The sequence below is a fragment of the Petaurus breviceps genome, unplaced genomic scaffold (assembly GCF_028583685.1).
Source record: "Petaurus breviceps papuanus isolate PSGF00001 unplaced genomic scaffold, PetGlider_PUasm1.0 174, whole genome shotgun sequence".
NCBI lineage: Eukaryota > Metazoa > Chordata > Mammalia > Diprotodontia > Petauridae > Petaurus > Petaurus breviceps.
This window is the reverse complement of record NW_027185761.1, coordinates 33,413,729-33,439,438: the sequence shown is the minus strand read 5'-3', so window position 1 is coordinate 33,439,438 and position 25,710 is coordinate 33,413,729. Positions and strand designations below refer to the sequence as shown.

At 37.7% G+C, this 25,710-nt stretch overlaps 1 protein-coding gene across 3 annotated transcripts in view; it reads left to right on the top strand.

Annotated features, from left to right (window-relative positions):
• Positions 1-25,710, top strand: part of CNTN4 (contactin 4) — a 598,977-nt gene that overhangs the window by 368,986 nt on the left and 204,281 nt on the right. For all 3 annotated transcript variants that reach the window (XM_069084072.1, XM_069084073.1, XM_069084070.1), the window contains exon 6: positions 12,261-12,458. In XM_069084072.1, the coding sequence (XP_068940173.1) occupies positions 12,261-12,458 (198 nt within the window). The remainder of the gene's footprint in view (positions 1-12,260; positions 12,459-25,710) is intronic.

Below are 25,710 nucleotides of genomic sequence, written 5' to 3'. Positions count from 1 at the left end.
CTGAGATAATATAATAAAAATGACAATTCTGCCTAAATTAATTTACTTATTCAGTGCCATGCCAATCAAACTACCAAAAATGATTTCATAGAGCTAGAAAAAATAACAAACTTCATCTGAATCAAGAATATCAAGTGTATTAATGAAAAAAAAAATGCAAAGGATAGTGGACCTTGCTGTATCTGATCTAAAACTCTATTTTAAAGCAGCAGTCATCAAAACTATTTGGTACTGGCTAAGAAGTAGAGTGGTGGATCATTGGAATAAGTTTGTTACACAAGAATCAGTAGTCAAGTACTATAGTAATCTACAGTTTTATGAACCCCAAAAATCCAACTTCTGGGATAAGAACTCACTATTTGACAAAAACTGCTGGGAAAACTGGAAAATAGAATGGCAGAAACTAGGCAAAGACCAATATCTCACACTATATACCAAGATACAGTCAAAATGGGTGCCTTATTTAGACATAAAGGGTGATACCATAAACAAATTAGGAACATAAGGGTTAATTTACCTACCAGATCTATGGAGAAAGAAGGAATTTATGACCAAATGAGATAGAAAACATTATGAAATGGATAGTGTTTATTACATTAAATCAAAAAGGTCTTGCACAAACAAAACCAATGCAACCAAAATTAGAAGGGAAGCAGAAAGCTGGGAAACAATTTTTACAGACAATGTTTCTAATAAAGGTCTCATTTCTCAGATATATAGAGAACTGAATTAAATTTATAGTTATACAAGTCATTCCCTAGTTGATAAATGGTCAAAACATATGAACAGGAAATTTTCAGAGGAAGAAATTAAAACTATCTATAGACATAAAAAAGCTCTAAATCACTATTGATTAGAGAAATGCTCATTAAAACAGTTCTGAGGCACCACTTCATACCTATCAGATTGCCTACTATGACACAAAAGGAAAATGTTAAATTTTGCAGATGTGGAAAAATTGGAACACTAATGCATTGTTGGTGGAGCTGTGAACTGATCTAGCCATTCTGGAGAGCAATTTGCAACTATGCCCAAAGGCATATAAAACTATACATACCCTTTGATCCAGCAATACTATTACTAGGTCTGCATTTTAAAGAGATCCTTAAAAAGGGGAAAGGACTCACATATACAAAAATATTTATAACAGTTCTTTTTGTCGGGAATTAGAAATTGAGGGTATTCCCATCAATTGGGGAATGGCTGAACAAGTTGTGGTATATGAATGTATATTGCAATAAGAAATGATGAACAGGCAGATTTCAGAAAAACTTGAAAAGACTTACATGACTTAATGCTGAGTGAAGTGAGCAGAACCAGGAGAACACTATACAGAGTAACAGCAACATTGTGCAATGTCCAATTATAATTCACTTAGCTCTTCTCAGTAATACAATAATTCAAGATAATTCCAAAAGACTCATGATGGAAAGTGCTGTCCACATGCAAAGAAAGAACTATGTAGTCTGAATGCAGATCAAAGCATACTGTTTTTACTTTTTTGATGTTTTTGTTTTTTCCTTCTTATAGATTCCCCCCTTTTGTTCTGATTCTTCTTTTACAACATGACTTCTGTAGAAATATGTTTTAACATGATTATACATTTATAACCTATATCAGATTGCTTGTTGTCTTGGGGAGGGAGGGAAGCAGGAAAATTTGGAACTCAAAATCTTATAAAAATGAATGTTGAAAACTAGCTTTACATGTAATTGGAAAAAATAAAATGCTGTTAAGTGAAAATTTAGAAAAAATTAAAATATAAAATGACTGATGTTCCCCAAATCACCTAGCTAACTAGTAGGTGTCATATCTGAAACTTAAGCCTGTCTCTTGACTCTGAGTTCTTCCTTTTTCCTCTTATACCCCTCCCTTCTTCCTTTTTAGCATTCAGCACACCAGTGATGCTAAAAAAAAAAAAGCAAACTCAAATTTTAAATGGCAATATGAAGCAACATAAAAATACTCCAAAGTTATGCATTGTGCAGTGTCACTTTTTTCTTTTATTACAAAACCAGAGAATATTTATAAAGGAAATTAACCAAAAGAGGGAGGGACAAATTACATTTCGTTTACAGTTTATTATCATAATATCCAATAATGTTATTCAACAATAGTATTTCTACTACTTAGTAAAATCTGTGTGTACATATATGTATGTAAATCTGATTGCTATCTTTATGCAAAGTTGTTATAGTTTCGCCTTTAAGAATGAAAAAGTTAGCATTTTATAATGCTAATTATAATATGCAGGGATATCACAATATTATACTAATAGAGTGAAAGTAATATTATAATGCTGTAATTTTGGACTTTATATAATTTGCATTTAATAATGCAGCTATGTTACTTGGTGACAAGTACCCTTTTAATGGCTGCCTCTTTTGGGCCATAATGGTATCCATTGTCCCAGGATTCTAGATCTCTGATGGAATTAGAGGTACAAACAATTGCTCTGGGGCAAAAAACAAATAAACAAACATTTCTTCCTAAATATGGTGGCAGTGGGGATCGAGGAAAAGAGAGAGGGAGAGAGAATGGGTAGTTTGCTAGTTTGAGAGTAAGTAGTTTATTGTGACATGTGAAATAAAAATTATTTTTCTAACCACAAGCTGGACCCAGCCTGCTATAGTGAAAAGAGTGATGAATCTGGTCTCTGAAGGCCTGGGTTTAGATCCTATATCTCATCTACTAATGAGATGCATCATTTTAAGCATGACATTTAATCTCTTCAGTTCTTAATTTTCTCATCTGTAAAGTGAAGAATTTGGGCTAGATGTCCTCTAAAGAGGTTTTCAACTCTAAATTTATCAGTGTATACAAGAGAGGCAGTGTGGGATAGGGGAAGGAGGACTAGCCTCAGAGCAGAAAAGACTTGAGTTTACAAGTCTCACTTGTAAAACATAGTGGCTATGAGATTCTGGGCAAGTCATTTTACCTTGAAGTGCTCCAGGTAACTCTCTAAGCCTATAAATTTCAGAGTAGGTGCTGACCCACAATGATAGAGGGAGTTTCCCATTAGTAGCTCCCTACCCCAGTGAAATAACGTCCAGTCCTGTGAGCTCCACACTGAATATACTAAGTGCCATGTTGTAGTGAGACAGAGTCAGGAAGTCAGAAATCAGATGGACTGAATGCCTCCCCTGACTTTTCCTAAGTGATAAGTTACCTGACTTCTCTAGCCCCAGTTTCCTTTTCTGCAAAATGAGATTAATAGCAGCTACTTCACAAGATTGATGCGAAGCTCAAAAGAGAGCTTTGTAAACATCAAAGAACAATATAAATGGTGATGGTAGTAGTAGTAGTAGTAGTAGTAGTAATAGTAGTAGTAGTAGTAGTAGTAGTATTAGTATCGTTGTTGATGTTATTGTATTGTTGTTATAGACTTGGCCTTCCTACATTTCTCAGACTGAAAGTATGGTTGCCCAGTCATGGGCCTGATTTCACTGCTGATTGGCACAGGAGTTTTGGCCTTTTCTGTACTAGGTCAGCTTGCCCCCTCTTTAGGCAACTGGTGCCCCATACCCTTTGGGGCTCAACGTTTTGACACAGGGCTTGATGTGTACATCTGTTCACTTTAGCTCACTGAAGCTTAGAACCCCCAAGCCAAAGTGTCCCGCCAGCCTCAGTCCTCCCCCTTCCTTTCTCCTCTATACTGTCCCCAGAGGAGCAAGGATTGCAGGAGTGCATTGCCACTCCAGGAGGCTATGAGTAGTAGTAGTAGTAGTAGTAATACCTAAAATCACAATTTGGCAAACTTTAAAGGAAATATTCCAGCCATCATACATCATATATTCTGTCTAATGAGAATATAACTTAGTATAATGTACCCTACATAGAATAATAAATAAGATGGGTAGGGGGAGGGAGAAGCAAGTGATTGTCACGAGCATGTAAGTTGTAGTCATGAGCATGTAACTCACAGTCATGCTGCCATTATTCACTCACTTCCTATGCTCTAGATCCCCTTATCCCCCCTCCCCTCCCTTCCCTATAGATCTATGAAGGGCTCCGGAAATGCCTGATTCAGATAAGTGGCAGAAAGTTGAAATCTTTTTCAGCTTCTATGCTGGTTTAAATTTGTTGTATGGTTGGGATAGGAAGTGAAATGTTTCCATTTATTCTCTTTCCTTAACAATCCACTGCCTGCAGTCCTTTGCAGGGCAGGGCTTAATTCAGAACTGGGGCACACCCAAGACCCTAATTACTCCAGAACTCATTCTTGGACACAGGGTGTGTACTGCATCTTCTACTCTCCTTTGTTTTAAAAGTATTTAAACATACATATATATATATATATATATACACATACATATATGTAGATATTCATGTATGTAGATATGCATATATATGTATTAATGATATCTTTATTTTTACATTACTTAAATATCCCCCTTCATCAAGTCAACAAACATTCAGATGCTTATTGTATACCCGGCACTGTGTTAGTTGTTGTTGTTCAGTACTGTCCAATTCTTTGTGACCTTGGCAAAGTAGTAGAGTGGTTTGCCATCTCCTTCTCCAGCTCATTTTACAGATGTGGATACTGAGGAAAATAGGGTTAAATGACTTGCCTGGGGTCACACAGCTACTGTCTATGGCCAAATTTGAACTGAGGAAGATGAGTCTTCCTGACTATCCATCATGCCACTGAGCTGCCCTACTGTGCTAAATACTGGAAATACAAATGCAAACAGGAAGAAAGATAATGCCTGCCCTCAAGGAGAAGAGAAGCCAACACATCAAAGGAAGCAGAAAAAGCCAAGTGGGGAGATGGGGTAGGGGAAGATTGTAGCCAGAGTTCAGGGAGTCAGAAATTCAGCCTAGAAAAAAATGAAGACCTTCTCTCTTCCCAGAAAACCATCTGTAAGTAAGAAGGGTTTTAGTGTAAGGTGAATTTTAGTGTTCATAAAGTGGATTTTTGTTATTCTTTCTTAGAATTTAGTTTCCCAGGATCCATAGCCATAACAATCTCTTGTTCCCAGGTAAAAGATATAAATTCTCATGATTATGGTTCAAAACATCTCCACCACACTTATGCAGCATTATTTAATGAGAAATTACATAAACATTTGTGCTTAAATTGTAAATATCTACTGTGACTGCGCAGTGAGAGATAGGAATGAGGTGATATAAACTTGTGAGGCTATTGCTGACAAAATGCCGTCTTTGTCTGTTCTCCTATAAAGCATGTGGTTACTGGTCAGTGAGTAGGAACCCTTAGAATTGAATGCATGAGCTGGAATGCTATATGTGCCTCGATCGGCCCCCATCAAGGTTTGGGGAGAGTCTGTGTTTGCCACAACCAGCCCCTATTGAGGCTTGAGGGGATTTAGGGGAATGCACAAGCTGTGTCTACCTCAGTTGACCATCAAGATGCAGTGATAGTTGCCCCCCAATTCTTGCCAGCATCTGCAAGACAGGTGATTAAGGAATACTGTAGGAGCTGGTTCTCCCAGTATCAACAACCCTTTTGAGAAGACTAGACTAGAATAAAGTAAGATTATTAACCTCTCTAAAGTTGGCTTAGAGTCCTTCCTGTCTGAACAGATCAAAAGTGAACCCATGGGGGCAGCTAGGTGGCACAGTAAATAGAGCATAAGCCCTGGAGGCAGGAGGATGTGAGTTCAAATCTGGACTCAGACACTTGGCACTTACTAGCTGTGTGACCTTGGGCAATTCACTCAACCTCAACTCCCCTGCCTTCCCCCCTCAAAAAAAAAAAGGGTGAAGCTATGTTAGCAGCCCTCCTGTGTGCTAGTATTATCTGTCTTACACCATCCCTTAAATAAAGGATCTTTTAAAAGAAAAGGATAAAGAGAAAATCAAGAATCTTCTGATTTGTTGTTGTGTCCAGTCATTTCAGTCATGTCCAACTCTTCATGTACCCATTTGTATTTTCTTGGTGAAGATACTGGCATGGATTGCTATTTCTTTCTCTAGCTCATTTTACAGATGAGGAAACTGAGGCAAACAGGGTGAGGTGACTTGCCCAGAATTATGCAGCTAGGAAGAGTCTGAGGTCAGATTTGAACGCAGGAAGATGAGTCTCCCTGATACCCAGCCCAATGCTTTATCCACTTTATCTCTTAGTTGCCCTCTCCAGTTTTGTTCTCCCTCAGATCACTGTTATCTCTGTACAGCTGACTCAGTCTTCCAAAATTACTCCTCCCACTCTACACCAGCTTCATGCACCTAAACATTCAATACCGGTGCTCCCCCATCCACTCGCACTCTCTACAACAGCACCCGTTTTCCATTTTCTCTCTCCTCAGCTTCCAAACTCCAAGATGATCAGCACCAGTGTAGGTGACAGCGGGGTGAGGTGGTAAGAGGGCTGGATGTGGTCAGTGGCCTGGATCAGACACCTGGCTCTATCGCTTATTGCCTTTGTGACCTCAGGCAACAGACTTAACCTTTCTGGGCTCTGTGTATTCATCTGTAAAATGGGGTTGGCTATAATGCCCTCACAGTATCTTCGGGGGAATTACTGGTTCTGGAGTCAGAAGGCTTGGATACAAATCGCTCTTACTAATACTCTGTAACATTTTGGGGAAGTCACTTAACCTCCCTGTGCCTCAGCTTCCTTTTCTGTAAAATGATCTCTAATACCATGATCCTATGATTCCTAAATAATCCCTCAATCCTTTTGATCTCTAAATCCATGAACTTATGATCCTTAAGTAAGCCCAGGGAATTACTGACAGCTTCAAACAGCTCAATGCTTCCACAGCCTTGGGCACACAGCTGTTCCTCTTTTCCTACATCCTCAACCTCTGATACTTATTTGCCCCTATTTCTCGTAGGCACATAATATGCACTCGATATATTTTGGGCTGTAATTTCAGCGATACTCACAGGGTGACTTTGTTCAACGAACAGTGTCCTAAATCAGGGGATCTTCAAATTTCTCCTTTTGAAATAAACAAATGCTGTTTAACTGTACAGTTCATGGAAAAAGAAATCCATTATAAAGTGGAATTTTAACATTAACTCCCAAAGGATTCAGAAGAAATATAGTAGGGAGCTATCACTTGCTTTGAGAAGCCCCTTTGCCCTGGTGGGCATCTAACTTGTCATCACTGCTATTACTTTTTTTTTTCAATCAGGCATCTGAATCACCAATAGCCATTTCATCCTTGTACACAAGTGTCTGTTTACTCAGTTGTAACAAATTGCCTCTGGGACAAGCACTGCCTGTTACTTCTACAGCAATTAGTATGTGAAAACTTATCAAAAGAAATCTGTCAAGTTTGAATAAGTATAAATATTGCATTGGAGTCCCTCGGGAAATAAAACAGAGTATTAGATATATTTCTGTGTTTCGACACGAGAGAATTTACTCTTTGATTCTTTGTTCAACTTTGCAGAAATTTGATAGCATTTTTTTCATGCAATCCAATGCTCCAAAGCATTATAACTTTGCTCAGGTTTAAAAAAAATCTTTCAATATTAATAACAAAAACAATAAAAACCATATGATTATAGAAATAGATGCAGAAAAAGCTTTTGACAAAATACAGCACTGAGTTCCATTTCAAAAGAACATTAGAAAACAGGAATAAATTTAACCTCATGATACCAATGAAGAAAGAACACTCATGCTGGAATTTGTATACTTGGGTTCTAGTCCTCCCCTCCCACTCCCACTTCCTACTTTGCCATATTACCTGTGGACCCTAGGTTTAATCATTTCACTTTTCTTGGCCTGAATTTCCATAACTGTAAAAGGAGGGGCAGTGGTCTAGAGTAGACATTCTTAACTTGTTTTGTGCCATGGACTCCTTTGCAATATGGTGATTTTTTTTAATGTTTTTTAATGCATAAAATGAATACACAGTATTACAAAGAAAACCAATTACACTAAAATGTAGTTAGCATGGTATTTTTTAAAAGAAGTTCATGTATCCCAGTTTAAGAATATATAGAATGATTTTATATTTATATACATATTTGATTCTCATGGTAGCCATCTCTAGGGTGGGGAGGGGAGGAAAAAAAGAAATTTACACAATAACTTTTTTATATATTTAAAAGGAATATCAAATTGTACATAATAGACTTGTAGTTTAATGTGTAGTCATTATTTAAATTATATTATGTTATGGAAATATTTATTTTATTCCATAAATTAAATAAATAATTTTTTAAAACCCTGATCTAAATGATTTCTAACTCTTGGTATAGAAGATGGAGTGCTGAATTTGGGATTCAGGAGAACTGGATTTGGATTCCATTTCTGTGGCTTACTGGCTTTGACCATGAGCAATTCACTTAAGAACTCTTAGAACTTAGTTTCTTTCTCAGCAAAATGGACATCATACTTGAAGTAAATATTTCCCAGGGCTGTAGTGAGAAAACTTCTTTGCCAACACAGAAAGCACACATGACCTGTCAATTAACAATGATGATGAGGGATGCTCTTTACCAACCTCGTTGATTCCTTCATTATCATTAACTAACATTAATTAATCTTCTTTTTGATAGTTCTTGACAGTGTAATATAGTTCCTGACCCTGGACTCACTTACCTTAACATCATAGTGAAAGATATCAGACATAAAAGTCTCAAAGAGGGTCAGATTTCCTTACTGAATCTTGTTAACTTTTTTAAGGCAGTTTCTAGGGTGACAATCAGTTCCTAGGATATATTAACCTCTTTCTTCTACTAGAAATTACATTATATATGTGACACCTGAGCCCTGGGTCATTCAATCGAGAAATCATTCAAATGTAACCTAGGATCTTTTCTTTAGAACGATAGAGAAAAATCAGTAGGTTGGTTGAGTTGTTCACATATAAGTTATACTGGTGTCACGTAGGGGGAATAATCTAAGCTGTTTTTTCTTGTTTTTGGCAAGCTCATTGGAAAGAAAAGTCGGGCCTTTTTCAGGTGCCTCTTGCCTACATATCTCACATTTATTTGACCATCAACTTCTGCCACCAAGCTAAACCCACCTTGTGACCACTGGAAGCAGGGAAGAAACTGTCAGATCAGTAGGGAGAATGTGGATTTGATTCCTTGAACAAGGTGTGGGGAGGAAGGGAGAGACACATTGTCCTTTTGGAGAAGGTAGAATGATTTTAAGTTATGTCTATAATTTTATTTTTTAAAATCCTACATCGTATATCCTTATAGTGTAAGGATCTGTAATTTTATTGATATGGGACAGATTGTAATAATTGTATAATCCAGGAGGTCATCTTCAAGTACTGCTGAAAAGTTAAGTACATTGGGGCCAAGCTGGTGATGAACCTCCCTGGTCATAGCTATGCTGGTTCCTAGGTAACAGACCTGCAGTCGGTCAGTGAACTTGAACTTGAAGCCTTTCCAGTTGTTTGCACTTCAGTGGCATTGCCTTTGAGGTTCCAGCGTCTCCTCCACAAATGAAGATTTATGGCATATGATATATTCTTTTTTTTTTTTTGCTTTTTGGAGGGCAATTGGGGTTAAGTGATTTGCCCAAGGTCACACGAATAGTTTTTGTGTCAAATGTCTGAGGTCAGATTTGAATTTGGGTCCTCCTGATGACAGGGCAGGTGCTCTACTAACTATGCCACCTAGCCACCCCCATATGATATATTCTTAGAAGATTCTTGTGAGATCACCAGGGATTAAGTAAGCATCAGCAATTTTCTTTTTTCCTATTGCCCAGTATTAGTGAGACTCCTTTCTTTTCCACTTCTATGCCAACATCCTCCACCAGAGCTTTACCAATACTTGAGTGGGTATGTGTTTCTTTTGTAGATGTGCCAAGATTCTCCTAATGTTAGTATCTTTTAGCTTTGACAATAATGAATCTTGACAGATTTCACCCAACAGCTCATGTTCATGTTGGATCTTCTTTGAAAACAAGAGTATACATTTGTGAAGCATCTAAAATAAAAAATAAAGCTTTATCACTTGAAGGAAATTTAAGTTCATAGGTCATCAAAATAGCAATTTGATTAATTGCTAGAGCAGTTTAACCTTAACCATAACGTACATGTACCAAACACAGATAGAGAAGACACATGTATAGCAGGGCTTAAGGGGAATGAGAAAATGCCCACAGATATAAAATTGGGCATAGAAATAATGACAGCCGTTTGTAGGCATAAGGATAAGATAGAGGATTATAGTCCATAGTCCAAGTCCGAGATGCTACTGGACTATTTTTCTGGGTGTGGTGAAACTCTCAGAATGAGAGAATAAGGGTATATCTAGGGCTTTTAGCCCCCCTAGAGAGAAAAAGGAGAAAGACAGGGAAAAGGGGGAAAAAAGGGACAGAGGGTTAGGGGAAGGTCAGAAGAGAATGTGTTTCCTCTCAGACATAATTAGTGACCATCCTCAAGGTCTCCTTCAAGGAGATACAAGACAAGGGCTCTCCAACCACTTTTCGAAAGGGTAGGGATAGGAGAGGAACCTAGACCTATTTTCCAGTTTTGTGCATAGATCCAACCTGTCAAAGAGATATCAGTGATACTTCCTACTTTCTCATGTTGTAGAAATAGAGTGCATGTTACCTATTCTTCTGAGACACCATATAGCATAATGATTCAAGATCTGACTCAGAACCAGCAAGGTCAAAGGTCAGTTCCTGTTTCAGACATATACTGGCTTCATGACCCCTGCTAACACATTTGGGAAATGTCTAACGAAATAGAAATGCAGTATAACCTAGATAATGTTATTGTAGTTTTCTACATCAACATGTAACCTGCAACTATCCAACACTATATGAACTTGATATTGTTCTAGGTAACTCTAGACCATAAGTTGCAGGGAAGATTCTAGCCTACATCAGCAGAGGGAGTTCCCTTTTCCAGTGAAATTATAAATCCAGGTTTTATCCCTACCTATCTGGTCTACTTTAAACCCATAAATATTTCTTTTTTTCATTAATAATAGTGAGAATTAAATGACAGTAACTAAAATATAGTGCTTTGTATATATATATATATTATCTATATAATATATACGTGTGTGTATACACACATATATAAATATATGATCTCACTTGATCCCTCTTTGTATAGATGTGGATATATAGCCTCTTTTCATTTGAAGTTTCCCACCTCCTCTGCATTTTGTACCAAAACAAATTAATGAAAAAATTAAGTTCCTATTATGTGCCAAGGACTGTGCTAAGCACTGTGGATGCAAATAGAAAAAAAAAATGAGTGTGTCTGCTCTCAAGGAGCTTCCATTCCAATTGGGGGAGACCACATTTATATATTTATGTATAAGAAGACATGAGTCAGAAGTTCTAAGGTACTCTGATAACACAGATGGAGGTGTCTAGAGCTTTTACATATGTAATCATATAATATTGATCATCACAATAATTAATAATGTCAGCATAACAATAATAAAGGAGATGCAAAAATCTAGAGAACCATAGAGTTCATGGGGAGGGGGTAAATGTCCATCTGGGGGCAGAAAGGAATGAAGGCATTGGCAGGAAGGTTCAGAGGAGAAGGTCCCCACTATAGATGGGTTCTAGGTGTTCCCTATTGGATACCATCACTGGTGGTTCTTCCTGCCTCTCTATCCCAGTATGGGTCTAGGTGACCAAATTTGGTGTGGAAGGGAAGGAAGGGAGAAGAGTACCCTCACTGGTGATCATTCTTGTCTATCCTAAATCTGTGCCGATATTTCTGTTGGCACACGCTTTTTTTTTTAACACATGTTTTAAGTGTTCTATGAACTTAAGATTCTTTAGCATTACCAATAATGTGTCTTCTCAGGTCATACCCAACAACCAGGTCATCTGCAGATAGTTAGTAAATAAACTCATGGGAATCGATGAGATCACCAAGTAAGAATAGACTACACACACATGTATAATACATACATGCACACACGCATACACACATGCACATATACACACGCATGTGTGTACATACATGCACACATGCATACATACATATGATCTCTTCCAATTTTAACAAACTATTCATACTCAGTAGGTGCTAGGCTTTGTTGTTTCCATGCTGTTTATTAAAGGGCCATAAGTACTATAAGTATCCTCTAAATTCAGTGCCTTTAATGAAAATACCAGCTACCTTCCCTAGTTATAGTTTCCTGTCTGGGAGACTAGAGGTATATTTAAATGATTTAGTATGTTGATGTTTCTTTTGGCAGTTTATGTGGTTGATTGATTTAAAAGGTCTACTTTTTAAAAAGTAGCCTGGAATTTTATCTTCATTGTTTCTCAATGAGTGAGAGTTTCCAGTGCCAAGAATCATATTTGTAATGATAATACCCATTTTTTTCAGAACTGAGCTATGCCTGGATCTTCAATGAATACCCATCATACCAGGATAACAGACGCTTTGTTTCTCAAGAGACTGGAAACCTCTACATTGCCAAAGTGGAAAAATCAGATGTTGGGAATTATACCTGTGTAGTGACCAACACAGTCACAAACCACAAAGTGCTAGGACCTCCTACACCTTTAATACTGAGGAATGATGGTGAGTTCTCTGCATGGTTTTATGAACTCATTAACCTATATGTGTATATACCTTATCAAAAAGGCTGCTACATAAAAGATGACTTATTGGTGTTTTCATGCCAAAATTACTGATCCTAATTTATTTGTGGGCAAGCAGAATGTTTCCTTTTATGTTATCACTTTATAATGAATTGAGGAAGTACGTGCTAAGTATATTCCATTGAAATTATAGGCATCTGACGTACCTAGCACATAAATATTCATCATAATAAAATAATGCTGTGAACATAGGGAAACATAAATCAGTCAATAAACAAGCAGTTATTAAAATGGGGCAGGTAGGTGGCAGAGGGGATAGAGCACCAGGCCTGGGATCAGGAAGACATTAATTGAAATATGACCTCAGATAACTCACTAACTGTGTGACATTGGACAAATCACTGAACCCTGTTTGTCTCAGTTTCCTGATTTTAAAAAGGAGCTGGGGAAGGAAATGGCAAACCACTCTAGTATCTTTGCCAAGAAAACCCCAAATGGGGTCACAAAGAGTTGGCCACACATATAAGTATATTCACAATACAAGGCTAGAGACCAGGCCTGTGATTTCATTGGTTTAGGGTAGAGACTGGCAAACTACAACCTGTTAACCAAAATCTTGCCCACCTCCTTTTTATATATGACCCATGAGCTAAGAATAGGTTTTTTTTATATATTTAACTACACAGCTCAAGGGCTGTAGAAAAGTAGACTGTGGGCTGGTTTGGCCCATTGGCCATAATTGGCTGACCCCTAGTATAGGGGACTCCAGTGACTTCTTCCACTGATGCCGGGCAGCAAGTTCTCAGCAGTATAGTCTTAGAGTTAGCAAGAGTACTGAGAGGTTGAATGACTTGTCCAGTCAGTATATATGAAAGGCATGCTTTGAAGATGGTCATCCTGGCTTCCAGACTAGTTCTATCCTCTAGGAACACTGCCTCTAATGTGCCAGATATGTACAAAATAGACTGTATCAGCAATGCCATATTCACAATGCCTATAGAGATTACAAATATGCTGATATAATTATCCATTACAAAATACGTCATGTTTGCCATATGAGGAAATAAACTAGAAAATTTATTAAGATACCAAAAGACTGAGTCCCAAAACCAGAAAGTGAAAGCCATCAGAGTAGTTATGATATTGGCACAGGTAGATAAAGTAGAAAGCACCCACATTTTCAAGCCTTTAAAACAGAACAGGCTACCTCAGGCAAAGGTCCTCCTCTCCCCACACACAGCAACCACCCAAGCGTCCTGGAAGCGCGCTCCCAGCAGCTCCGGCCCCTGGCAGTCCTCAGCAGGAGTCCTTAGCAGAAAGTCCTTAGCAGTCCTAACTCAAAAAGGGCTTCGCGCTGCCACTGCCTCTGCTGCTGCCGCCGTCACCACCACCTCCAGCCACCGCAGGAACGCTAGCTTGGCTTTCGCTTTCTCTTGCTCTGCCCCTTCCTGCTACGTCAGCACGTCCAATGGGGCATGGAAGATCTTTAAATCCCATAACCCTTACATAGACACAAAGTGAATTCAGGGAGATAGCATTTGCACATAAGAGAATAGGGTTGTCTGTCTGATAGAATGTAATTCTTGAACTGAGATTTACAGGAACCAAGAAACTCTAGTAGGTAGGACCAAGGAGGGAATGCCTTCCAGGCATGGGAGACCAGGTAAAGGCATGGCAAGGAGAGATGGAATGCAACTTGTAAGGAAAAGCAAGGTCATTTTGACTGGGCTTGACTTCACTATGGGTTGAGGAGAGGACTGTATAATAAAGCTAGAAAGGGTACACCAAGGCAAGGTTATGAAAAGCTTTAAATGACAAAGAAGTTTTTAGCTAAGCCTAATGATAACAGGGAGCCTTTGGAACTTATTAAGCAAGAGATGACATAGTTGTACCTGTGTTTTAGCAATTTCTTCACCTTGAATGCTGAGGGTATTTGCATTGGAATGGGTAGAGTATTGAAAAACATAGAAGAGAATCTTCCCTATTTTTATCCCTGCTGAGACCATGTCTATGAAGGATGCAGTGGACAGTTGAGCAATTTTTCAGCTAATTAGTTCAATGTAATTTAGCATTAACTTTCCTGAATAAGGTTTCAGAACCAAAATTTTCTGGATGACTGCCTTATTCACAATGCTACAGACACTTGAAAAATGGAATCAGGAGGACTGGAGTAAAAGGTAGTCTGTGGTCAGATGACACTTTCACCAGCCCTTTTAACTGAACTTTTGAGGTGATTATGGATGCAATCATAAGACTTAAGCACAGTGGTAAATGACCTAAATCTGTAAGAAGTTTAGCAATAGCTCATCTTTAACTTGGCATCAGGGAAACCAAGCATGTAGTAGAGGAGCGTTCCTTTGCTGGGCAGGAGGTTGGACCAGGGCATCTTCTCAGATGCCTTTAATTCAAAGACCTTGTGAATCTGTGAAGCCAGCCTTCCCACAGACATCCCTCGAGGCTTCCTCGTGACAGAATAATCAGCTGCATGGATCATGGATCTGACCAACTATGACAACTTGCTAACTTCAGAACAGAGATCCTCAGACTAAGAGGTACGATTGAGATGTTTATAGGGGAGAAAGCCAAGATGTCATCATCAAGAGGGCAAGATGGAACGTTAGCATTGTGGCTGTGTAGCAAACAGCGAATCAAACAAAAGACTTCAAATCCATGCAGAGAAAGAATTGATAAATACAAATAAGTATAGAATAATTTTACATATATAAACACACTTATTTGTGTCTAATGGTAGCCATCTCCAGGGTGGGGAGAGGAGGGAAGAGAAAAAGGAAAGAAAAGAAAAAAAAATCACAAGATAACTTTGTTGTTTATTTAAAAGTTATACATAGATTTGCAATTTCATGTGCAATCATCTTTTTTTTTATTATACTATGTTATGGAAATACTTGTTTTATTCCATAAGTTTAAAAGTACTAGAATTGTAATTTTGTTGTTGTAGGGAAATCCTAGAAGAGGAAATTCTCTCTATCAATGCAGGTTAATGCCTCTTCTGCAACTGATAGTTTTAAGAGATTTGCCCAGATCTAGAGCACTGAGAGGGTTTGTGACAGGAGACCAGTCACAGAATCTCACCGAATCTTAGTTTCGTCCTCTGTAAAATGCTGATTAATGAAACCTATGCAAGCTACTTCATAGTACAGATATGAGAAAAGTGTTTTGTAAACTTCATAGTGGGAACCACCTATAAATGTAAGTCATTAGTGTTATCCCTTCGGATGCATCTCTGTGATAACGAAGCAAGGTTGTATACTTGGGCTTGACATCCACATTTCCCCACTTCTGGCCTAGGACTGGGTATGCTGGACCAAGGAATATAATGGTGTCCAATATTTCAATGTACACTTAGGGAGGGCATGGTAGAGGATGGAAGGAAAGAGGATATTTCCTTCCTATACGGAATGAACAAGAATTCCAAATGACTTTCTCATCAGTATTAGCACAAAGTCCCTTTGAAAGCTAGGGCAATGTCACGATTATTGCTTCACCCAAGAGAGCATCTCAGTGATGTATTCAGTAGATGATGGGTTTAAAAAGGACCCATCATATGAAAGAGAGATTCGACATGTACAACTTGGCCTCGGAGAGCAGAACAAGGAGCAAGGGGTAGAATTTTCAAACAGGCAAATTTAAGCTTGATGTCAGGGGAAATTTCCTCATGATCAGAAATATCCCACAGTGGAATGAACAGCTTCCCACATGAGCTAAACCTCAAAGCCCAGATCTGACTCCAGGTGATTGTGCACACTGAGGCATTTGGAAAATGAGAGTTTTTCAACTGGGCTAACAAATTTTGATGACCTAAAAGTACCCATAAGATGCAACTATGAGAATGTAATATTCAGAAAATGTCTTAGTTGAAATAAAAATAATGGCTACCATTTATATAACACTTTAACATTTGCCAAACGCATTACTCATTTGATCCTCACGACTAGCCTGTGACATAGGCGCTATTTTTATCCACATTTTAAAAAGGAAGAAACCCAGCACATAGAGGCTGTGATTTGCCAGTGATCACACAGTTGGGGAGTGTTTTAGGGAGCAACAAAACTTAGGGGGGCTTCCTGATTCTTAGTCTTGCACTCTATCCAGTGCCACTAAGCTGGTCCCAAGTGCCCCAGTTGGAAGGTACTTCCAAAGCCACCAAGAACCATTTACACCTACCTAACAATGCTCTTTAAAACATCCCCAAAACGTCGCATCTAGTCTCTGCTTGAAGACCTACGCTGTGAGGAAATCCTGGGTCATACTCTAAATTATCAGTAATTTTGTCCTGAGCTCAAGAAATCCTTGGCCCTCAAGCCAAGAAAATTTGGGTTCAAGTTCCACTGCTGATACATTTTGGCCTTGTGACCCTGGATAAGTCACAACCTCTACTTCATAACTCTAAGACTCTAAGTGGAAAAGAAGATACAGATTTACATCATTAGAGGAAACTTAGGTTTACGCATCCATTTGTTCCCTATGCCAATGAAATAACAGATTGATTCCCTATTGTTCTCTACACATACACACTTTCTTATATGGGGGCATGACATGGTGACAATCATGTTGCCTTATCTGATCTGAAGTTTAAAGTCACATGAAACAAAGTTAACATCTTTACCATTCACGTTTGTTCAATAGATATGTATTGAGTATCTGGTCAAGAGTTATATAGCTTCCTAAACTTTCTAGCTTAGACCAGACAAAATTTAAAATAAAAGCCACCAAGAACCTAGATAGTCAAGCACTAAGAAAAGGTATCTATTAGGAGGCTCTTAGCTTAGTAAACTAAGTAAGTATACCACCCTGCATTAAGGCCAAATGGTTGGCCACACTTATTTGTAATGAAATACGGTGTTTATTATACATCTTCAATTTAAATAAGTGCCTTCTAACTCAGAAAAGCCTTGTCGAGTTAAAGAGAAAAGGAGGCAAACTACCAATTTTATAAGAAGTGGCACACTCCCTTTAGACCTCAAGTATTAATAGACTATTTCTAAAGATGTGCTCCACTAGCACTTTGTAAGTAATCATTTTAAAATACAGCTTTTCCAAGCTCTTCCTCCAAATGCCTTTGCACCAAGACATCTGTTCAGTGGTATTTTCCATTTCAGTGTGTCAGGTCATAGCAGTATAATGAAATATTGACTTTGATGCATCAAGATGCAGTTGATGAGAGATGCCACAGCAGGGCATGCGATGTCAGAAAATGGAAGAAAGAAAAAATTTAGTGACATGCAAATGGTCAAGTTGCCACATCATCCTCAAGCTGGCAGTAGGCCATTTTTTTCCACTTGGTTTTTGGATTTATGTTGACTTGTCCAGTATATCTTCAGAGATGTGACAAATGATTTTAATTAGAATATTTTATCACAAAATTAGCAGACTAAGATCTCATTTTTCAGCAATTAAAACCCCATTCATTCCTAATTTCCATGTGAGTTTCGTGGGGGAAATCTATAATGTGTCTTTCCCATTTAAGTTACAGTACATAAAACTCACATTCAAACTAGGTTACTAAGCACAAAATAGGATATTTAATTAGTTCTTGGCTATAGGAGAGAGAAAAATGGGAAAATATTCACTATGACAGGGGGTGGGGTTTGTGCAAGAAAATTGACGCATATTTTTAAAAATATATAGTTTGTTGACAACAGTATCCAAGTCTCTACAATCATATATATAGTATTTGGAGAAAAGGTCTGCTGACATAAACTCCTTTGTATGGCATTTAAAGCTCCTCCTAATCTGGGCCCTATCTACTTTTCTATATCCTTATGCTATACTTTCTTCCATGGACCATCCATTCCAGAAACACTGACTTTCAATTCTTTGAACACCACGTTCTATTTCCCATCTCTGTGATTTTGCACAGTTTGTCCCTCACACCTGGAACACTCTCCTTCCTTACTTTTGTATGCTATATTTCCTGACTTCTTTTAACACTCAAATCCTATCTACTCTTGTAGGTCTTTCCTATCTTCCCAGCTTCTAGTGCCTTCCCCTCTATGGATCTTTTCTTTTTACTCTGTGTATATCTTGTATATTTTGCCTATACCTAGTTTGTTTACATGTTACCTCCCTCCTTGAAATTTAGATCCTTGACAGTAGGGATTATGCTGTTACCTTTGTCTCTTCAGCTCTCACAGGGCCAGTCACATAGTAAGCAGGATATAAATGTTTATGCCCTGGACTAGATCTATATAGATCAAACAAATGGAGGACTGATGCAATCACCTTGATAATTTATACCTCTAATCCCCACATTTTGTTTTAAGACGATCAGTGGAAGTTGTTATAGAGTCTAGTTTATCTAATTACATCAGCATTGCACTTGCTTTGGAATGTACAGATACAGCCTAATGAGCTAAATGACCATGGTTGTTTAAGCTACTGACATTGTGATGGGGTTTTTTTTGGTTTTGTTTTGTTTTTCAGTTTCCAACCAAAAGTGTTCCAATAATGGACATAGTGATCCCAAAGGAGCAAGAACTAAAGAAAATCAGACAATAGGCCCAAAGTGAAAACAGTGCTACTTTCCTCATGACAACTATGTTTTCAGTTGGATTTATGGAGTGATTGTATATTTGAAATTGAACTCTAATATAAAGTCCTTGTCAGAAAGACAATTATATTTTGCAACAGATATAGCAAGAAGTACCACCTCCAACACATCCCATCACAATCACTACAGTGCTCTCTCTCACCCTTGAAATTCCTTAGTATTTATTGTCTATATATTCACTACATCTCTCCGGTAGTATATAAGTTTCTTGAGGCCAGAGTTCTTTTTTTCTTTCTTTTGTCCTTCCATCAGTAGCACCTAGCATAGTACCAGACATACAATAGAGACCTAACTTTAGGTTCTGGTTAAAATTAGAAAGGTGTTTCATAGTATCATAGATCTAGCAAGGTGTCATAGTAAATAAAGTACAGTTAGAAAGACCTGAGTTCATATTCTACCTCAGTCTAAATCCTGCTTATTGAAATGCTTAGTACATAATAAATGTGTTTCCTTCCTTCTGACAACTAGCTGTTTGACCCTGGAGAAGTCACTGAACTTGTCTGTCCAAGTTTCCTTATCTGTAAAATGAGGGTAATAATAACTACCTCCAAGTGTTGGTCAGGATTAATTGAGATAATCTGTGTGAAGTGCTTTATAAACTTTAAAGTATTATATAAAGCCCAGCTATTGTTGTTATCTAAAGTTGGAAGAGATTTCAGAGGCTATTTAATGCACCCCCCTCATTGTGTGGAAACTAAGGCACAGACAAGTTAGTCACCTAGTATTTATTAAACACTTACTACATACCAGGCACTGTGCTAAAGGCCAGGGATAAGGCAAACACATGTTGACTCACCTAAGGCCACACAAATTGCATCTGATATGAAATGTGAACCCATATCCTCTGACCCCAGAGCTGATGATCTTTCCTCGCTATCACTTTGTCCCACATCAATTCATTTTGCTTCTTATTAACAGTTCAATGAAACATTTACCAGGGGATAGGAGTGGATCATCAGATAGAATGAGACAATTTATTAGAGATTCTGTATTCATTTTCTCCATGTCCCCAGTTACTATGCGTAAGTGAGATCTGACTTTGGAAATTCACTGGGGCAAACCTTTTTGCAAATTTCATAGATGTTTGTTAAATTGAATTGTCCAGGAGACCTCCCATGGTATGCATAGTATGAACTTCTGTCAAAAATATACTTCCAACTTTGAAAAGGCTGTTGTTCAATTTTATGAAATGAATATTTCAAGGAATAGTTCAGGAACTGAATACTTCAAGAATCTGTGATTTCAACAAAATAGGTAATTCCTTCTGTAGACAAGATTACCCAAACTCAATGATTTTAGTAGATAGCTTTCCTGGGTTTCTGTGGTTTAAAATATTTTGCCAGCTTTTCCCCAGTCTGATGAGATGAGTTTCTCTAAACTCAGCAAGGCTAATCCTCAGATGAGAAATAAACCAGCCATCACATGACCATACTCTAAGCCCTTGCAATGTGGTAGGATCTGCCATAACCTGGCCTCTATTGATTGAGCCTTTGAGAATCTGTGGTCATCTCCATGGTGCAATGAGGCACTCAGCAAGTTTTTTTTCATTTTTTTTCTGTTTATAGAAAAAGCCCAACTCATTCTTGATTTCTCAACCATTCATTCACTCTTTGAAATCTCTAGAGCATAGAGAGTGGCTTCTGAATGATGCATATAGGTTTCATATTCTCATTTCTCTGTGTTCCTTTTCTTTATTTTTTTGGTTTAGAGAATTCTCCTTGTGCTATTTTGTATAATTCATGCCTATGTGATATAAACTCTGTCTGTTGGGCGAAAAGTAGGCGAAATATAGCACAAGTTTATTCATTCACCAAAGGTATGTGAGTAGCCACTCAATGAGAAACAGCAATATATATTTTTAAAAGTTATAACCACTAGGCAACACATTCTAAAAGAGCTTTTAGGCCACTAGGAGATCTGAAAGTGGTGGTACAGTGGATAGAGGGCCAGCCTTGGAGTCAGGAAGATTCCTCTTTGTGAATTCAAAACTGGCCTCAGACACGTATTAGCTGAGTGACCCTGGACAAGTCACTTAATCTTGTTTGCCTCAGTTCCTCGTCTGCCAGATGTGAAGGAAATGGCAAATAGGTCCAGTATCTTTGCCAAGAAAACCCCAAATGGGGTCACAAAGAGTTGAACACAACTAAGATGACTTCACAAAAGGAGACCTGGGCATCCCCCTTAGCCAAACTTTGTTTTCAGCTGCTCTCACCTATGTAGCAGGGATCATAATGGCTTGTAACAATAAGTATGGAACTGTGGATAGAGAGTCAGCCTTGCTGATGGGGAAAAAACTGGGTTTAAATTCTACCTCTGACTCATATTAGCTGTATTTCCATGGGCAGATTACCTAAACTCTTAATGTTCCAACAACTAAGATTATGTGAGTTGCCACTCTGCATGAGAAGATGGAGTATATCAGATGTAATATTACACCAGTGATGTAATTATGGGTCTGGAAAAAATAAAGAGGGAAGGAGGAAGTGAGAAAAGAGGGGGGAGGAGGAAAGGAAGGAAAGACAAAAGGAAGGAAGGAAGGAAGGAAGGAAGGAAGGAAGGAAGGAAGGAAGGAAGGAAGGAAGGAAGGAAGGAAGGAGGGAGGGAGGGAGAGATTGAAGAAGGAAGGGAGGAAGATATATAACAAGAGATAAAATTAAGCAGTTAATATTCAACCTTCAGTTCCATTAGTACAACCTCCCAAACTTCAAGGAATATGAATTACAAATTCTGTTCATTTCAATTCCCATTCCAGTTTAATATCCAAATACTGTAAACTTGTAGAAAAGGGGAGAATTGTAAGACCACTCACTCATTACTTACTATGCCACTATATAAAGGTATTGCAGTAACTTAAGGAATGTTAAAATGTTAGAAATTTGATTCGAAATGCAACTTAAGAGCCTAGGGTGTGAAAAGTGTTCCATCTCAACATGGTATCTGTGAAGCAGTGTTGTCTTGCAACTTTGTTTTCTCTAGGCAGCAGATGCCTGCACCTGTGGTTCTCAGGGTGGAAGAGGGAAAGCTCCCTGTTGTTTGTGAGATGAATTAGATACAGCTCTGGGGGAGCTTCCTGAATCCAGGCCCATTTTCCTCTTTACTGTCTTCTAGTTTCCTGGTTGAATCTTACCCAATCACATGATTCTCACAAGAATCCACCTGTCCCCTTCCTTTCCATATATATTTTACAAAGCAACCAGTGTCCCTGCTGGTGAGGCATTATCACTAGTACATGAAGCATGTACTTCTAGAGAACGTAGTTCCCAAGGAGACTATGTCTGCCTTATACTTTCTCTATACAAGACTCTTTAAAGGATATGAAAAAGAAAACTTTCCCTGATCTACCTATCAATTTGTCCAATTATTTATTTCAATAACAAGATAAATTTGCTTTTAATTCATCTGATCTCCATTGTTCAAAGGTTACCCTTTTTTTTAAAGCAAGCAAGTAGATCCAATATTTGACAATCCAATATGGTGTCCTGGTCTTTACCTTCAACCAATGACACTATAGCACAACTTTGAGACTTTTCCAATGTACAATTCAATGCTGGAAGCTATTTCAGATCTGTTCTGCTTTTAGTCATGTTTTAAATGCTTTACATCTCTAGTTTATACCAAAACACTTTGCTTTATTTTATCCTCACTTCTAATTGCAAGCAATGTGTGCTTTTGTCATGAAATTTCTTCTTTAAAAAAATCTTTAACAACATCAGAGTTGAAGATAGGTGGGCGTAAATCATGTTTTATGAGCAGAACATTTAATGACTAAGAATGCAAGATATTTTGCTAAACTGCCTTTGCTAATCTGATTTCACAGTCTTTAAGCTGAAGATAGTCTGAAAGTTTGACAGGTTTAGGAACTTGGCAGTCAGCTACAGACCTCTAACACTGTCAAATGAAGTTCAACCCCATGAGGGACCAGAACTTTTAGATGGCCATTTGGTGGGTTAGTTAATAAGCATATGTTAAGTCTTCACTGTGTACAAAGCACTGTGGTAGGTGCTAGGAGGAGAAATGAAAGACAGGCTCCAAAGCTTACAATTTAAAAACTTACATATTAATGAGTGGCTAGAAAAATGACCATAACTGGCGATTTTAAATCAAGTTTCTCAAAAATAAGTGTTACTGATGGTGCTAAAGCTACACTTTCACATAGCTTACTTAATTCAGCAACTTTGATGAGGAAACATAAATGTACTAAAGAAAGTCAAATTGGTTGGTGGGCACTATATGATATACAAAATAGAGTTGATGAAATATTTAACTCCAAGCTTTTTTTTTTCTTTCAATGATTTAAACACCCTGGAAACAAAGGAAAGAAATAAGGGAATTGCTGAGGTAATTCTAATAAAACTTTTCCTTCCTTGACCCTATATAGAGCTGGGACCTGAGCCATGCAATTATCTCAAGCCTCTTCAGTTTACCCAGGGTGGCCTGTCAAAGGACAGCTTTGATGTCATTGGGAATTAGTTTGTTCCTAGCATGTTGGACTTTGTCAACAATAGGAAGGAAAGAATAAGAACAGCAAAATTAGATCTTGCCCAATCATGTGCCTTTGGCAAAGAAGGAAACTGTGAATAGCAAACAAAAGAAGTGAATGTTGTCAAGAACCCAGAACTAAGTAGGTCCTGTGGGCTCAACCACCTCAGCATAGATCCTTAGCAACTCAAAGGATGCACAGACAGAAAATTCTGTGGGCTTGCCTGCACATTTTATCTCATTAAAGCTACAAAGTTTTTCATCTCTGATGTTTCAGATGTGGCAAAATTCACTGCCAGAGTTATATTAACTTTTTAAATATAAAACAATAATAGTACTTTTTCAAAAATGTATTCTGATTTATCTTAATAATTAATACTAAATGTGCATTTATTAATAAATCATTACTTAGATTTTGTCTCTTTAAGCAAAGTGGATATCCTATTATCTAGATAAATTTCACAGGAGAAAAACATACTTACTATTAAATAAAACCGTTCTTCTGAATTATCTAAATTCTTTATACTGGAAAATTATTTAGTCTTCCACTGCCTACCTAGATACAGGCTACAATTTTGATTCTCTCTAGCCTTATAAAATGTTTCAAGAAAAATAAAAAAGGTGGGAAATGATTTTGGAGTAATTCCATCAATGGCCTCATTCAGGAGCCTGATGATTCTGTAAATCACCAGTAACAGCTGTAGACCAATTAAGTTCAAAAGTGTACAGGTGGTCAGAGGAATCACTTGAAAAATGCACTCCATTTTAGAGGCCTTTGTTTCTTAAAATATTACATCTCTTTATGTTTGGTGCCAAAAAAATAAGAGAGAAAAGAGTTGAAGAGAAAAAAAACCTCGATGATACAGTGGAATAAAATCTAGTCGGTACCAGATGTAACCGAATTAAACTTAACAGTTCACAGGTGTTCATAGAAACTGCTCATAATTTATCTGAAAAAAAAGACTCACTCCATGGTATTTTTATGAGTAATGCAAAAAAAAAACCCAACTAACTCAGTCTTATTTAAAATAAGAATCCTTAAAAATGCAGTGATAACCACATGCCTTTTCCCCACTAATAACCATGTCATTTATGTGCTGTATCTACAACCATAGGGTCTGCTAAATTCCTTCACTGCTGAAATTTGTGTCACTCATATTCTTATAACCATACATAGAAATTGGTCTACAGCAAACTCAAAATCTTTGTGTGTGACCATATGAGCAACCCATAGTACTCCATTTAGTAAAGGATATGGCCTTAAGTCACTAACTCATACTAGCAACTGTGGGGATATTTCAAGATGATGCAGTAGGGGGAGGAAAAGATGCATTTCAGTTAATGGGTATTGCAAGAATTCCCGCATATTCCTGTATGTATAAGAATTCCTGTATATTAAGCAACCTTGCTTTGTAAAGTACTTTTTCATTTGGTTAAGGGGTCACATGACTCTCTTGGTCATTCACAGCAGTATATTTCTTACCCTGATTTTTCATGACTGAACTAAATAATCATACATGCAATTACTGTAGTGTTTACATAAAAAGAATGCTAGATGGAGGCAGGTGAGAATCATTTATGCTTTGAAGTCATCCTTTTACCCAACATTATTACCTCATTATCTCATCTCCTTCCAGTAAATGAGGCCTGAAAATTCTACCTGTTCCAATTTCCTGCATGGAGGTGATGAAGACTCCTTTGTCAGAAGGCAATTCTTTTTTTTTAATTAGCACTGTCTTCTAAATATGTAAACACAGCCCTCATGAAAAGGAGTGTAACAACTTCTTAGCTGGTATTCCAGTCTCATATTTATGGAAAGGGGAAAAAGATGTGAGAAAATTGTGTATATGTTTTAAATGATACATCTAGAATGTGGATTTGGTCCACATGTCTGCCTGAATGTGGCAACTTTTTTTCAGAGGATGCAATCAATACTTTGGGGCTGAAATGGGGTAAAGAGATGACTCACAAAACAAAATGAAAAGGAATGTGTGTGTGTTTCCATGTCTGCATGGATATATCATAATAGACAGACAGACAGATAGATAGATAGATAGATAGATAGATAGATAGATAGATAGATAGATAGATAGATAGATAGATAGATAGATAGATGATAGATAGATAGATGATAAATAGATAGATAGATAGATAGATAGATAGATAGATAGATAGATAGATA